General features: G+C 41.0%; 1 protein-coding gene across 10 annotated transcripts in view; it reads right to left on the bottom strand.

Moving 5' to 3' along the window:
• ULK4 (unc-51 like kinase 4) overlaps positions 1-16965 on the bottom strand; it is a 518222-nt gene that overhangs the window by 119221 nt on the left and 382036 nt on the right. For all 10 annotated transcript variants that reach the window (XR_016394710.1, XM_089919133.1, XM_022563634.3 and 7 more), the window contains one exon: positions 12148-12333. Coding sequence is in view for 9 of the 10 variants with exons in the window: in XM_089919133.1 (XP_089775259.1) it covers positions 12148-12333 (186 nt within the window). In the remaining variant the exon portion in view is untranslated. The remainder of the gene's footprint in view (positions 1-12147; positions 12334-16965) is intronic.

Genomic DNA, 16965 nt, shown 5'->3' with positions numbered 1-16965 from the left:
AGCGGCCATGGCTCACGGGCCCAGCCGCTCCGCGGCATGTGGGATCTTCCCAGACCGGGGCACGAACCCGCATCCCCTGCATCGGCAGGCGGACTCTCAACCACTGCGCCACCAGGGAAGCGCCCCCCCTCCAGCTTTAAACCTGATGTCGCCAGAGAATACCGCCTGCTACTCTTCCCTGCTGCAGCTGTGGATCACTGGGTTCCCAGCTCACTGTCCTTGTCCCCAGTGCCACTCTTGTCACAGTGCCTGGTAATATTGCCGTCCATAGAGAGGGTCCTTCTAGTACCACTCAGGTCTCTGGCTTTCCTTCCCATGACCCTGTCTTCCTCCACACTTCAGACACTCACTCCTGTGGTTTTACTCTAGACCTGGTTTTTGCCATTAACTGGCAGCCTTCCAGAATCCACATTCGAACAGCCCATGTTCTGATCACCACCTCTCACCGTTTCTCCCTCCAGTCCAGACTTCTCTTACTTGGAATTCCAGACCTGTAGATCCAACAGCCAACTAGACATTCCCACTTGGATGGCTGACAGGCATCTACCCATAATGTGTCCCAAACACTGCTTCCGATTTCCCCTCTTCCCCCAGACCAGCTCCTCCTGAGTTTTGGCCATCTAGGTTTTGGGCTGGGCCCAAACTGGAATCATCTTTGACTACTGTTTGCCTCACAGCCCATAACCAATCTGCTGACAAATTCTACTGGTTGTACTGTCAAGATTTATGCAAAATATAACCGCTCCAAGCCATGACCAGGACTCCCCAGGACTGCAATAACCTGTTGGCATCTCTCACCCCTTGCCCGCTTCAATGACCGCTCTCAGTGTGGCAACCAGATCGCCTCACCCTTCTGCTCAAAACCCTCCACAGGCTCTCGTCTCACTCAGGATGAAGGCCAGTCTTTGCAAGGATAACTTCCTCCCTCCACCAAACCCTTCTCTGTCATCTCCCTCACATCTTACGTATCTATTTCTTGCTCATTTTGCTTTGGACACACTGGCTTCCTTGGGGTTCCTGGGTAGGCACCTGCCTTGCAGACTTAGCAAATGCTGTCCCCTGTCTAGTGTGTCTTGCTCCAAATCTCCCCCTGGCTTCCTTCAGGTCTTTACTCAGATGTCATCTCGCTGAAACCTTCCCTGGTCACATCATCCAGGGCTGCAGATGTCCCACTGTACGTCCTATCTTTCTTTCCTTCTATATGTTTCCTCTTAGTGCTTTTACTATCTAAAATATCAATAGTTTATTTAATAAATGCAGTTGTCATCTCACTCTCCCTGGTAAGCTCCAGTAGAGCAGGGGTCTTAGTCTGTGTTGTTCGCGGCTCTATCCCCAGCAGTGAACAGGCACTGCATAACTACTTGCTGAGCGAGTGGTCACTCTTACTTAGCGAAGACTTTTTCTGCACAGGCTTACAAAATGCGAAGTGACCCATTATAAGAATGTCTTCATAATGTTGTTAAAAGACAAAATCAATGCATTTAAATAAATTTCAGTTTTATTTCTTGAGATCAAGACCCAGCCACACATTTTGTCATTATTTACCACAGTTATTAGGCGGCCAGTTTAAGTGAATTTACATGAAGTGGTGGTTAGTTTTCCAGTATTACTTATTCCATAACAAAAAGGAACCCCTGTGTTGCGAAATCATATACCTAAACTTGGTCAAGTATTTCTGTCGATCAATTTCGAAACACTTGCTTATACAAAACAACAATAAGAGGTCATAATTCACCTTTAAATTAAACTTTTCTAACGGCTTGAATTTAAAATACTCTCTCAGATAAATATGTAAAATATCAACTGAAAGATTTATTATCTTTATCTTTTCCCATAATTATTTAAAAACTGAAAACCCAAAACCCAACTCTGGTTCTTTGTCATATACAGTATAACAACTTGAAAACAACCCTTTTGAGGAAAGGAAGCTATTCCTATGAATATAATGTAGACATTAACTATTCTTTTAGCGGACAGAATTCATTTATTAAAATTGTTATAGATTATACAAAGGAAAATTACATTTAAAATATTCTTTTAAATACACAAATTAGAAACATTTAGTACAGGTCTTCCTAAGGAAAGGTCCTCCAGAGCAATTTTCATTGCTCTCTGTATCCACAAGGAAGTAAACGTGTTCATCCTAATTTTTAACATGCTTCGAATGTTCACTATTTTAAGGATGGTTTTGTTAAAAGCATGTCATGGGCCTCCCTGGTGGCGCAGTGGTTGAGAGTCCGCCTGCCGATGCAGGGGACACCGGTTCGTGCCCCGGTCCGGGAAGATCCCACATGCCGCGGAGCGGCTAGGCCCGTGAGCCATGGCCGCAGAGCCTGCGCATCCGGAGCCTGTGCTCCACAACGGGACAGGCCACAGCAGTGAGAGGCCCGCGTAACGCCAAAAAAAAAAAAAAAAAAAAAAGCATGTCATTAAAAAAATCCCACATTACCAAGAGAGTCTAGAGCATTCTGCACAGCAACAGCTGCACAGTGGGCTTGATGATGGTCAGAATGATCACGAAGAATCAGGAGAAGTCCACAGTTACTTGTAATCACTATCACTTGAACCAGATAATAAGTACCTATAAATGGGAATATTCAAAGTTTGAATAAATAAATGATCCCTCACAGCTTCTTCCCCTCCTTGGTCATGAGGAGGATACAAAACATAAAACAAATTCCAAGGACCCTTAGCTGTTTACTTATAATTTACAATGGGTAGATTCTCAACAAACTAATACTATGCAAGAAAGCAGTAGGTCTTCTCTCTTTTTGAGGGATACCTGTTCTCAAGGACAGCAGATTGGCCCTTTCCACAGTTTAAAAATTAATGCTTAAAAATTAACTATTTCTTTTGCTCCATCACCATTAGCCCATTTTTTATAGTCTTTTTATAGTCTTTTCTTTAAGAAGTTGTGGGGAATACAGATATTCACACAGTGCCAAAGCATCTCTGTGAGGATTACTTAGTGATCGCGAAGGGAAACATGTATCTACCTGATGGAGAAGCATAAGATAACCCCTTAGCCAAGCAATCAAACTTAGCATCACTGAAAGTGGGCAGCCTAGCATCGTATGCTTCCTGATGGGATACAAGATTAGGGGCCGTTACCAATGAGATACTGTGACCAAAAATGCTGTGAGGAAATATTCATACTATTTCAGACTGCTGGGCATTCTACCAGACAACTGACTCAGGCTCTCCAAAAAGTCAATTTCATAGGGGAAAAAAAAGGCAGGAAGACTCTTCTAGATTAAAGGAGACTAAGAAAACAACAAATTCAGTATGTGAGCCTTGACTGGAACATGGCTTTTTTAAAAAAAGCTATTAAGTCGTTTTTTAACTAGGAAAATTAAACATGAATTGGGTATTAATGATATTATGAATCGTTATTAATTTTCTTGGGTGTGATAATGTTATTGGACCAAGTGTCATGATTCCTTTGCTTTCACATTATTTAAAACACACACGTAGAAATAAAAAATATCAGGGTGACAACATTTTGTGTGAATAAAGTACATACAGAGACTTGAAAAATATGGTGAAATGATAACAATTCTGATAATAATTCTTGATTACACAGGTTCTCAATCTTATTACTCTTTCAACTTTCGTGTGGTTTTGAAACCTTTCATGATAGAAAGGTGGCTAAAGATACCATCCATGGCAACGGGAATGGAAAGAGGAAAAGACTCATTAGAGAACGAATTTTATCTGACAGAAGAATTTCAGGAGGCAGGTAGGGAGCTGAATCTCTTGAAATAAGAAGTCAAAACAGAAGGGAAATTATGCTGCCCAGGGCCCGCAAACATCAGACTGAGAAGGAGGACAGGGAGGTGCCCAGCCTGACCTTGAGGAACCTCCATGTGGGAAGGGGCAGGGGAGAGGGCAGATGCGCACAGGAAATGTGCGCGAGAATGAGACATGTTCAGAGGGATGAGACATGTTGCACATCCTCAGGAAACCCACGGCAAAGATCCACATGCTTCCTCTCTGAGGTGGATGTGGCTTGACTCACAGAAACACAGAAGTTTCCGTCTTGAGAGCGACTGGCTGTAAATGACCCTATTCCACTGGCCATAAGCTTCCTGATTTTGTCTTGCTCAGAATCTCAGGAATGTTCCCTCAGGGAACTAAGGAAAAATTTTTCAGCAAGATGTTTCTTTTCTTTGTTGGAAAGATACAACCAAATTAATCAAAGAGTTCCCAATTAACTTGTGAGTCCTATGGCAATCGCGGGCATAGATGCTCATCCAGTGTAACAATAAACGGTGTGTATGGATTCAGGGAAAGATCCCTCTTGGAAACTCCTAAGAGCATCCTCTCAGAGTCTCAGGAAAACGTTCTAAGGGACGAGATTTCACAAAAATTGATTACATTTGCTTTTTACTCCTTTGGGTACATAGTGTTTCTCTAAAAATTTTCACTGGCTTCACAACAATCTCCCCACTTCTTTCCCTTTAGGAAAATAAGGCAAGAAAAGAAGGCCTTACCATGAGAAAAATAAGCTAGGAGGGAGAGGTATCATTTTGCCTTCTTGTTACACCTCAAGGAATAGTTCTTTACTTTTCTAATAGAAATTAGGTCCCTTCTGATTCTACATCTACAACTCATCCTGCTCCTAAAACAGAAAAAGAATGGCTGCAGATTTCCTAGTTTCCTCATTTGGTCTCTTCAGAGCTTTAAAAACTCTGTATGTGAAGAAATGCTATTACACTGATTTTCAGCAACACAACATCTCTGCTCTCATGGTGAAAATGGAAAGGACCAGGGGACCTACATGAGAATTTGGAAGAAAAATGGTGGCGAGCATAGCAAGATTTTCTGAAAGTGGCAGGGTAAAGGGTCCCCAAGGGATGGATATTTGTAATAATCTTTAATATTATTCACCCTCAGAGAGCGAGCCCAAGTCCCACTGCTGCCACCTCTGCTGTACCAGGTAGATGGGTGAGCGGGCAGGTGAAAGGAGTTAGCAACCTCAGCGCGTTACGACCACCCTCTGCTTTCAGAGGGCAGTCAGTTTTACAGAACAAGTTTGTGGTGGCTTGTGTGTAGTCAATATTTTGAGTGTTGGAGTAAAGCTAGCTTTAATTAAGTGACAAGCAGCTGATCCACGATCATTACCCTGAGAAAACTCCCACTGATATCAAGTTTAAGGGACAGGTAAACCTGGCAGCAACCGGAAGGATCTCCATCACATTTTTAAAGCCAGAGTACAAAGTATAATTATAAAACCACCAAACATCCTGGTAAATTACAGTACATAATTAAATTCTCAGGTTTCCCCAACATTTTCTCAGTGTTCTAAATGCAGACTAAATAAGGAAGAGCACCCTAGGGGCAAAACATATCCCAACCCCATCAGCACAAATTAAACATCTTATTTCTTTCATCTGTTAGTGAAAATTCTGCTTTTAGAAAGTTAGTCACAAGATTGGGAGCTGAAACAGATATTTCAAGAAAGGGCCTTTTGTGTAACTCACAGGGAGGAATCTGCCACATTATTCCTAAGATGGCTCTCTAATAACCACAGTTTACCGGTCATGGACACGCTTATTATGTGGCCTTAGAAACTGTAGGGCCAAGGGTATTTTGGGGTTGCCCTCTCTGAAATCATCCCGGCTTGCTCAGCTTTGGGGAAAGAGGCACTCCTCAATCAGGGCTTAAAAAGAGACAGTCTCACAGAGTAGAACCCTCTTGTTTTTAGAAATGCTCTGAAAGCGATTTACAGATTCAGTGCAATCTCTATCAAAATTCCAATGGCATTTTTCAAAGAAATAGAACAAACAATCCTAAAATTCGTATGAAACCACAAAAGACCCCAAGTAGCCAAAGCAATCTTGAAAAAGAAGAACAAAGCTGGAGGCATCACACTCCCTGGTTTCAAACTATATTACAAAGATATAGTAATCGAAACAGTATGGTACTGGCATTGAAAACACACAAATATATCAATGGAACAGGACAGAGAGCCCAGAAATAAACCCATGCATATATGTTCAATTAATTTTTGACGTAAGAGCCAAGAATATTCAATAGAGAAAGGTCAGTCTCTTCAATAAATGGTGTTGGGAAAACTGAACACATGCAAAAGAATGAAACTGAATCATTATCTTACACCACACACAAAAATTAACTCCAAATGGATTAAAGACTTGCACATAAGACCTAAAACCATACAACTCCTAGGAGAAAACATAAGCAGTAAGCTCCTTGACTCTGGTCTTAGAGATGATTTTTTTGGATCTGACACCAAAAGCAAAGGCAACAAAAGCAATAAACAAGTGGGATTACATCAAACTAAAAAGCTTCTGCACAGTGAAGGAAACCGTCAACAAAATGAAAGGCAACCTACCTAATGAGAGAAAAGATCTGCAAATCATATATCTTATAAGGGAATAATATCCAAAATATATTAATAGAAAGAGCTCATACAACTTAATAGTAAAAATGCAATCTGAATAAAAAATGGGCAGAAGACCTGAATAGACATTTTTCCAAAGAAGATATGTAGATAGCTAGCAGGTACATAAAAAAATGCTCAACATCACTAAACATCAGGGAAATGCAAATCAAAACCACAAGGAGATGTAACCTCATGCCAGTCAGAATGGTTATTATCAAAAAGACAACCAATAACAAATGTTGGCGAGGATGTGGAGAAAAGGGAATCCTTGTGTACTGTCGGTAGGAATGTAAACTGGTGCAAACACCATGGAAGACAGTGCAGAAGTTCCTCAAAAAATTAACATCAGAACTACCATAAGGCCCAGCAATTCCACTTCTGGGTATATATCGAGAGAAAACAAAAACACTAATTGAAAAAGAAATATACACCCCAATGTTCACTGCAGCATTATTTACAGTAGCCAAGATATGGAAACAATCTAAATGTCCAATGATAGAAGAATGTATAAAGAAAATTTGATACACAAACACACACACACACACACACACACACACACACAATGGAATATTATTTGGCCATAAAAAAGAATGAAATCTTGGGACTTCCCTGGTGGTGCAGTGGATAAGACTCCATGCTCCCAATACAGGGAGCTTGGGTTTGATCCCTGGTCAGGGAACTAGATCCCACATGCATGCCACAACTAATAGTTTGCATGCCACAACTAAGGAACCCATGAGCTGCAACTAAGGAGCCCACCTGCCGCAACTAAGACCTGGTACAAGCAAAAAAAAAAAAATCTTGCCATTTGTGACAACATGGATGAAACTTGAGGGAATTATGCTAAGTGAAATAAGTCAGACAGAGAAAGATAAATTCCACATAATCTCAATTTTGTGTGGAATCTTAAAAGAAAAAAAAATGGAAAGTAAAAGCCAAGCTCATAGATACAGACAATAGATTGGTGGTGAGGGGTTGGGAGTGGGTAAAAAGGGTGAAGGGATTAAAAGGTACAAATTTCCAGTTATAAAATAAATAAGTCATTGGGATGTGATGTACAGTATGGTGACTATAGTTAATAATACTGTATCGTATAATTGAAAGTTGCTAAGAAAACAAATCTTAGAAAAAAATGTATAACTATTTATGGCAATGGATGTTAGCTAGACTTACTGTGGTGATCATTTTGCAATATATACAAATATCTTGTACACCTAAAACTAATATAATGCTATATGTTGGTTTTGCCTCAATTAAGAAAAAAAGAATTGCTCCCAGAAGGAGTGTGCACTTAATAAATGTCCTTTGAGGTAGGTCCTTAAAGAGCTTGTCTTTACCTCCTTAACTTCTTACAATCAGAAGGCTGCACTTAACAAGCCTCCTTAATCCAGTTACTGATTCAGGTAACAAATCCAAATTGCTCCCTGCCTCTCTATCAAGTCTGGCTCCCCCAGGCCACCGAGGAGAGCCTGAGACGCCAGCCCCCTTAAAATCACAGGAAATCTTTGCTCACATTCTTTCTATCTCCCAGGTTCCCATCCTCTATGCATCTACCTATCCAATCTCACCCCCTTCTAAGAAACTTGGCAGGGATAGTGTGGAGGGGACCGAAGCATCAGACTGGGGAACAACTAAATGCCTTTGAAGGTCCCTCTCATTCTGGCCTGTGCATCTACAAAGCACTCAAATGAGCTCACAATATACACTGAAGAGCAAAAATGAACAATTGCCAATAACAAAAGTAGAGATTTTATAGACATTTCTTACTCAGCTCAGTGGATACTTATTAAATACCAATTACATGCCGGGCACTGTGAGAAAGCTTTATTTCACCGTAAACATAATTTGAATTCAATTGAGATGCTACCACTGTCCTTTGGTTTCAGAGATCAGAACTTCCTAATTCTAACAACGGTGTCCGAACTCCAAATGTTTGGTCCCCTCTGGCCTTTCCTGGTCCATTTCTTATGTCTGTCAGTCTAGCCCTGTGGGTTTTGGGGCCATTATTCAGGATGTGCTTCTTCCCGGTCCATGCATGGATGACCAACACATCCTTCTACACACTGCTCAAACACCATGTCCTGGCCAATCTCCTCCCCAAAGGGAATGTTTCTGTGGAACTTTGCTGGCTCCTCTAGCGTGGCACTGATTGCATTCTGCTTTATAATGAAGCTGGCGTTTCTCTCTCGCTCCAGTTAGGGATCCCTGAGAACAGGCAGCAGGAAGAGCGTATCTTACTGCCTTAGTTCCCCCAGTGTAGAGGATGCACATAGTAATAACTATTATTTTCCCATGAATGAAAGAATGAATCTCTTCGGTGCCTTCTAGATCAAAATTCAGTCAAGTTCAACTTAACAAATACCCTCAGAGTCCAGATCAGTCCTGGACAGAGCAGCAGCAAGGTGGCTAGCTACTTGGCAAGAGCACAAGCTAGGGTCAGGTCAGCTTGGCTGGTCCCAGCTCTGCCGAGTCCTAGTTGGTGGCCTTGGGAGTGTTACGTAAGCTCTTTGAGCCTTAGCTTTTAACCTGTAAAGGGAAGCAATCACTGGAGCTGACCGCTAAGGTAGCTGTGAAGATTAAATGAGATAATTCACCAGAAGTCCTTAACACAGTTAGAAGCATCACCTGCTGACAGCCTTTCATGGGCTAGACACGCTGAAAAAGACCACATCACTACTCTGAACAAGGGTAATGTGAAGGTGAGAACAGACGGTAAGCTGACAGTTACAAAGCAATGGCAACCACGGAGGTGAGGACAGGAAGTGGCGAGAGAGAGGGGAAGGACCACATCAGTCGGGAGTGCGCGCTGGCATCATACAACTCTGGGTCATCTGCTGCTGTTTCTCTCCAAACGTACTGAACTCAGTACTAAGTTTAAGCAGAACCGAGCCTCAGGATAGGCAAGTTCAAGGCCTAGGATCCCTGATTGTGTGTTTTGCACCACTTGAACCCAACACTGACCCATCCATGGCTAATTTAGAAAGTTTTCAGAAGATTATAAAGCACTTATCACAGATGGCTGGTAAACTTTATATTATGTTTACTTTACTACAATTAAAAAAAAAAACAAGCAGATGAGCAGAACCAGAAACTACTTCTACTTTCACATACACAGATAAAGTCACTTGGATTCAACTTTCCTTCCACCAACAAAACCTACCTGGCCCTATATGTGGCAGGTCAGAAACTATAAGGAAATCATTTCAGACAGTAAAATTAACTAAAAGATGGTGTAATCTGGTTACTTTGACCAAGTTGGGGTCTAACTGTTTCCTGCATGATTAAATTAACCTGGTTTTTAAAAATGATGTAATTTATTCCAAAGATAGGTCCATAATCTCTCTGCAATTCTAAAATCTAGAAAGCTCTGAAAATCAAAACTTTTTTCTTAAGTTTGGTTCAAAACCATATTTGGTGGCAAAACCTGACCTAACCCACGTGGGGTCACATATAGTTTTTGTTTACCCACTTGGTGTGAATGTTCATACACTTTGCAGCAGAAATATTACCATGCTTGACGACGGTACCACCCCAGGTGACTGCTGTGGAGTCATATCATATATAATATAAGCACCATGCCCAAAAGATCCGGAAATTATAAAGTCCAAACTAAATCTGGCCCTAACATTTTCAAATACGAGATGGTGAATCTCTATAAAATTAATTGTTATCAGATGTGAGGTCAATATCCCCAAGCTTTTGTTTCTGCACCAAACACACGATTCTGCCACATGTACGTATCACTCATATTACCATATTTTCTAGTACTTGACCTCACATTGACTCACCAGTTTTAAATGAATAAAACTATTTTTTGAAAGAAATATCTTATCTCTACTGAAAAAGCTAGTCATCTGAGAGGCTTCCTCTCTGTTAAAAAGGGACATTCTGAAGGATTCGAGAGGTGTTAAAGACACAGCAGTACCAAATTGAGACTTTCCCCTTAAATCATCAGAAAGATCAAAAGAAAATGGAAGAGGAAATATTTGCCTTACTATGTGATTCAATGTCATCTAGTGCTAGGTTGGAGTACCATGCCCAAGATCTACTTTCCCCAGAAGTATTTATCCTACACTTTGGGAGGCTCGCTTAGATTGTGTCATCATGCGGTTACTCAGGGAATGACTCCACTAGACAGGAAGCATTGCTGCGGTTGGGAGGTTTGGCTGTACAAAAGCATAATGTAGCAGCGAGGAGGGTAACTCTCTATCCCTGTTCTAGTTCTGTCACCCATAACCTGCTGTGTAGATCTAGCTGGGTCACGTACTGCAGCTGTCTATCAAACTAGCATAAAAACTGTCTTGAAGGCAACTCTCTGGAGCATCCATAGCCTCCACTGCCAAAGGACGCCTCAAGATAATTGGATCTAGAAGTGAACACAGACTGACAAGCCAGAACATGACACAGACTAACGGGACCTCCACTCCTCGACTAACTTCCACAACAGCTGCTGTAAATAACGGCCTTCGAAAGCAGCAGAACAAGATCTACTGTAAAAAGAAAATAAGTCAGTCTTCAAAAGTACTTTCAAGTAAACATCAGCTATTTATATTTTTAAAAATAAAATAAATGGGGCGATGGACTTCCCTGATGGCTCAGTGGTTAAGAATCCGCCTGCCAATGCAGGGGACACAGGTTCGAGCCCTGGTCCGGGAAGATCCCACAAGCCGCGGAGTAGCTAAAGCCGAGCGCCACAACTACTGAGCCTGTGCCCTAGAGCCTGCGAGCCACAACTGCTGAGCCTGCGCTCTAGAGCCCGTGAGCCACAGCTACTGAAGCCCGTGCGCCTAGAGCCCTGTGCTCTGCAACAAAAAAAGCCACCACAATGAGAAGCCCGTGCACCACAATGAAGGGTAGCCCCCGCTTGCCGCAACTAGAGAACGCCCTGGTGCAGCAAAGAAGACCCAACGCCGCCGAAAAATAAAATAAAATAAAATAAAAAAATAATAAATGGGGCGAAAGGGAAAATTTTTCCTACAGTACCATACTGGGGGTTAGAAACGTTGCGAGTTTGAAAATCTCCCTTTTGCAACCATTAAAAAATTTAAAAATAACAACAACACATTGATTTAATGAAGTGATCAAAATTAACATCACCAGTAAAGGGCAAACAGACGTCATAAGCCTCTGGATCTGATGGATTGAGAAGGACACAGTATGTCTTCTGGGGCTTACCTGAATCCAGTTGTCCAGAAAACATCAGAGAGACCTACATTGAGGGAGAGTCTACAAAACATCTGGCCCGTTCTTCAGAAATGTCATGAAAGACGAAGAAAGGCTGCAGAACTATTCCAGATTAAGGACACACATCTACTAAAATACATGATCCTGGACTGGTTTCTACACCAGAAAACAAGCTATAAAGGACATTATGGGGACAGCTGACAAAACTGGGATACAGATGGCAGATTAGTAAAAGATTTGTATCCGTGTTAAATTTCCTGGTTTTGATAACTGTAGGTTAGTTAAGTAACGGAACATCCATTTCATTAGGAAGTACACACTCACATACTAAGGAGTAAGCAAGAACAATGTGTATAACTTACTCTCTCACAGTTCAAGAAAAATACTTGTATATGCAGATAGATATGCAGAATATGATAAATGTTAACAGTAGGTGACTACGGGAAAAGGTAACTGGGAGTTCTTTGATGAAACTAGGTCGAAAAAAATGACAACTCCCCATCTACTGGCTGCCACTGAGGCCACCCACCCAAGCCCCAGTCTCTGTGTGGACTCACCATTCTTCTGAGAGTCCTCAACAGAAGCTTCTGCTCCTTCGGGTCCTCTTTGGACGTCAGTAATTCAGCAAAATTCTCTGCATTTTCGGGAGACAGGCTGTCTGGGTTTTCTCCTCCATACAACTGAACCAGTATAGACAGACACTTGGATGAAACTTCAAACATTTGCGGATCCTCGTTAGGAAGCTGAAAATTAATAAATTGGACGACTTAAGCTTAACTGAAGATGGCGTTGGTATTCCTCAAGAACCACAGTAAAATTTGGCGTAACGGATAAAATGTCAGTCTGAGGACAAAGTTTAATGAAAGGAGTATTTTTTTGAGTGGATCTTTTTCAAAATGCAGACAGTAACTCAAACAAGGCTAACAGCACAAAATCAGAAGGAAATCCTGCAGTCCTTTCTTTAATCCATAGTGATGAATGACCTGTGACAAGCAAAGGACCAACATATATTTTAGATGCATATGTACAGATGCATATATTCATACAGGTGTACGTGCATCTACAGGTGTGGAAACAGTTTGATTTTTCCGAGGCACAACCCTTACATTCTTGTTTACTTAACTTGTTTAGGAAAATCCACTTTGTAGAAGATATTAAGAAACAGACAAGGCTGAACTTGTCCGTTTCCAAATCGTTATTGACTAAACAGGCAGAGAGAAAGCACTGTTTCTGTATTAAAAGGTATATTATGAAATGACAATCATACCATAAGCGTTTTAACCTTTTGATGTTTTATGTTATTTCTAATGCTCTGTTGAGCTATAACTCCTGTGACATACAATTCAGTCATTTAACATATATCTGCCGTTCAATGGTTTTTAGTATTTTTCAGAGTAGTGCGACCACCAACAGAACCAATTTTAGAATTTTTTCATTACCTGAGAAAGAAACCCTGTACCTCGTAACCGCTACCTTCACGTCATCCCTTCCTCTCTACCCCCAGTCCCTGCCCAGTGCTAACGTGCTTTCTGTCTTTCCGGCTTTGCCTATTCTGGACATTTCAGATACTTGAAATCATATAAAATATGACCCTATCTGACTGGCTTCTTTCGCTTAGCATGTTCTCAAGATTCATCCATGCTGTAGCATGTATCAGTATTTCATTCCTTTTTATTATGTAGTAATATTCCCCTGTATGGATATACCACATTTTGTTTATCCATTCATCAGTTGATGGACATCTGAGTTGTTTTCACCTTTTGACTAGTATGAATAACACTGCTGTGAACATGTGTGCAAACGTTTTTGTGCAGACAAGCATTTGTTTCTCTTGGGTATATACTTAGAAGTGGAGGTGCTGAGTCATGTGATAACACTATGTGTAACTTTTTTTTTTTTTTTGCGGTACGCGGGCCTCTCACTGCCGTGGCCTCTCCCGCTGCGGAGCACAGGCTCCGGACGCGCAGGCTCAGCGGCCATGGCTCACGGGCCCAGCCGCTCCACGGCATGTGGGATCTTCCCGGACCGGGGCACGAACCTGTGTCCCCTGCATCGGCAGGCGGACTCTCAACCACTGCGCCACCAGGGAAGCCTATGTGTAACTTTCTGAGGAGCCGCCAGACTGTTTTCTAAAGCTGCCATTAGCACCAGCAATGCGTGAGGTTTCCAGTTTTCCCACATCCTCACCAACACTTGTTATTACCTATATTTTTAATTACAGTCATCCTAGTGCATGTGGAGTGGTAACTCGTGGCGGTCTTTCATTTGTACCTCCCTGATGGCTAATGATGTTGAAAATCTTTTCATGTGCTTGTTGTCCATTTGCATATCGTCTTTGGAGAAATGTCTATTCAGATACTTTGCCCACTTTTTAAGATAGGTCATACGTATTTTTAGAATTGAGTCTAAGTGTTCTTTATATATTTTAAATACAAATCCCTTAGCAGATATATGATTTTCAAAAATGTTTTCCCATTCTGTGGGTTGCCTTTTCACTTTCTTGATAGTGTCCTTTTTAAAAAAAAATATTTATTTATTTGGCTGCGCCAGGTCTAGTTGCAGCATGTGGGATCTAGTTCCCTGACCAGGAATCGAACCTGGGCCCCCTGCATTGGGGGCACTGAGTCTCAGCCACTGGACCACCAGGGAAGTCCCTTGATAGTGTCCTTTGAGGCACAAAATATTTTTTATTTTGATGAAGTCAAATTTATCCAGTTTTTAAAAGATTTTTTTGATGTGGACCATTTTTAAAGTCTTGATTGAATTTGTTACAATACTGCTTCTATTTTACGTTTTTTTGAGTTTTTGGCCATAAGGCATGTGGGATCTTAGCTCCCCGACCAGGGATTGAACCCACACTCCCTGCATGGGAAGGCAAAGTCTTAACCACTGGACCACCAGGGAAGTCCCTATCTGTTCCTTTTATTCCTTGTGATTTTGGTGTCAAACCTAAGAAACCATTGCCTATTTCAAGGTCCTGAGATTTAAGCTTCTTCTGAGAATTTTTATAGTTTTAGCTCTTACATTCATTTTTAAGAACTTTATAGTTTCAGCTTTTACATTTAGGTCTTGATCCATTTTGAATTAATTTTTGTATATGGTATGAGTAGGCGACCACCTTCATTCTTTTGCAGGTGAATAAATCTTATTTTGAGATATTTGCAGGTTCATATACCATTGTAAGAAACAATACAAAGAGATAGCACACATACTTCACCCAACCTCCCCAATGGAAACATCTTGCATAACTATAGTACAAGATCACAATCAGGAAATTAACATGTATATTAGGACAGCCACTCCTGCTTTTTAAAAATTAATATTTGCATGGTATATACTTTTCAAGCTTTTACTTTCAACCTGCCTGTATCATATTTGAAGTGAGATTTTTGTAGACAACATACTGTTAGACCATGTTTTGTTATCCATTCTAGTCATCTCTGTCTTTTAATTGGTGCATTTAGACCATTTACATTTTTATGATAAATATTAAGATGCTAGGGTTTAAGTCCAACATGCAATTTTATTGTCTTCTATTTATTTCCCCTGTTTCTTATTTTTCTGATTCCCTCTCTTTTTTTAACCTTCCTGTGGGTTACTTGAACATTTGTTTTATGTTTTCATTAAGTATTATTAAATTCTCTTTTATTCCCAATATTATTTTCTTAGGGTTGCCATAACAAAGTACCACAAACCGGGTGACATAAACAACAGAAATGTATTACCTTGCGGTTCCGGAAGCTAGAAGTTCAAAATCAAACAGCAGGACCCTGCTCCCTCTGAAACTCATAGTATGAATCTTTGCTTGCTTCTTATGACTTGCTGGAAACCTCTGGCATTTCTTAGTTTGCGGCTGCATAATTCCCATCTCTGCCTCCGCCATCACATGGCTTCCTCCCTGTGTGTGTCTGAATTTACACGGTTGTCTTCTTACAAAGACACCAGTCATATTGGATTAGGGGCCCCCCTACTTGAGTATGACCTCATCTTAATTAACTACATCTAGACCATCAGTATTTTCAAATGAGGTTTAATATTCTGAAGTGCTGGGAGTTAGGACTTCAACATATCATTTTTGTGGTGGACACAATTCAACCCATTACACTTCCTATCAACTTTCTTTTGTGCTCAGCTGTTTATTCACCTTGGTTTCTCTCCTTCTGGCTGTTATGCTTCCCCAAATGTCTGGTGGTCCTTGGCTTTCTATTCTATGAATGAAAGATTGGTCAGATTATTATAGGCAGCTGGCTTCCATTTCCTTTCCATTTGTATATGTCTGATTCTTCAAGTTGCCTCCTCTGCCTGTGTTCTATGATTTCCTCAAACTCCAAATGCTTCTTTCTAGGGCATAACCCCAAACTAGAAATCACATCAGCTCGTTCATTCTCTTTACAGTGCAGTTCTTGACCTATTATGTTGCAATAAAGCAGGGCAAAATTAATAAGGGAAGGGGACTGACAGGCCTGCCTGTTCTAAATGTGCACCTTCAATTAGCCTGGTTGAGTGCCTGGGGCCTCCATCAGTTTTCCACTCTGAGTTTATAGATCATCTGCATCTGTTCCTACCTTCTGGTTAGTTTCTTCCTATGTATGTTCTGGGTGATAGGTTTCTTCACTGTATTTCGATTCAGTTCCATCTGCTTCCTATAATCTAGTAACTGCACAAAATTTCTTTTCCACTAACAGCTTCTCCTTCCATTCTCCCATGATTGTAAGATATTTAATCCTTTCTCTATTTTCATAGCTTTTGGGTAGTTAGTGAGATACGAACAGGCATTCATGCTTCTATTTCAGTCTACTTTAACATTTCTTCATTTCTGAGTTAGTTTTGCTTCACTGTTGAAATCATGGGAGGATGCTTATCATAAGTAATAATTTCAAAGATGGCTTATTTCTTGGATCCTTGTAAACTTGATAATGTTTGTGTTTTGTTTTGTTTTGTGTGCCCTGCCCCACCACTACCAAAAAGATTGTGATGGTATAAAAATCTTTCCATCTTCCCTGGACTAACAGGATAAGATTATACCCAAGTGCTTGCAAAAACAAACTAGCAGAAAAATACACGAAACAATCGTTTTTAAGACACTAGACATCAGGTAATGTAGGACAGTGATGCCCAAGGGATGGAGAACAATTGAGGTGAGCTCTACTCTTGTCCCAGGTCAGAGGCTTACGAGGTCACCAGGCCTAAGCACAGGGACGGCAACTGAGGTGGAAACCAGCAGATAAAAATTTTAACTTGAGGAGACAGAGTGAAAAGTCTCAGAAAACCAAAGCAGCTAGAGTTCATAGGACAAAGTACCAGAGAGAAGAGAGCAGGCCAAAGCTCACTCTGAAGACACAGGTAACCTGGATAGCACTTTATCCATTAGAGAA

The sequence above is a fragment of the Delphinapterus leucas genome, chromosome 10 (genome assembly GCF_059928025.1).
Source record: "Delphinapterus leucas isolate spDelLeu-1000000601 "Yukka" chromosome 10, BTC_Dleu_Yukka2, whole genome shotgun sequence".
NCBI lineage: Eukaryota > Metazoa > Chordata > Mammalia > Artiodactyla > Monodontidae > Delphinapterus > Delphinapterus leucas.
The sequence above is the reverse complement of the archived record's forward strand: the minus strand, read 5'-3'. Positions and strand labels throughout refer to the sequence as shown.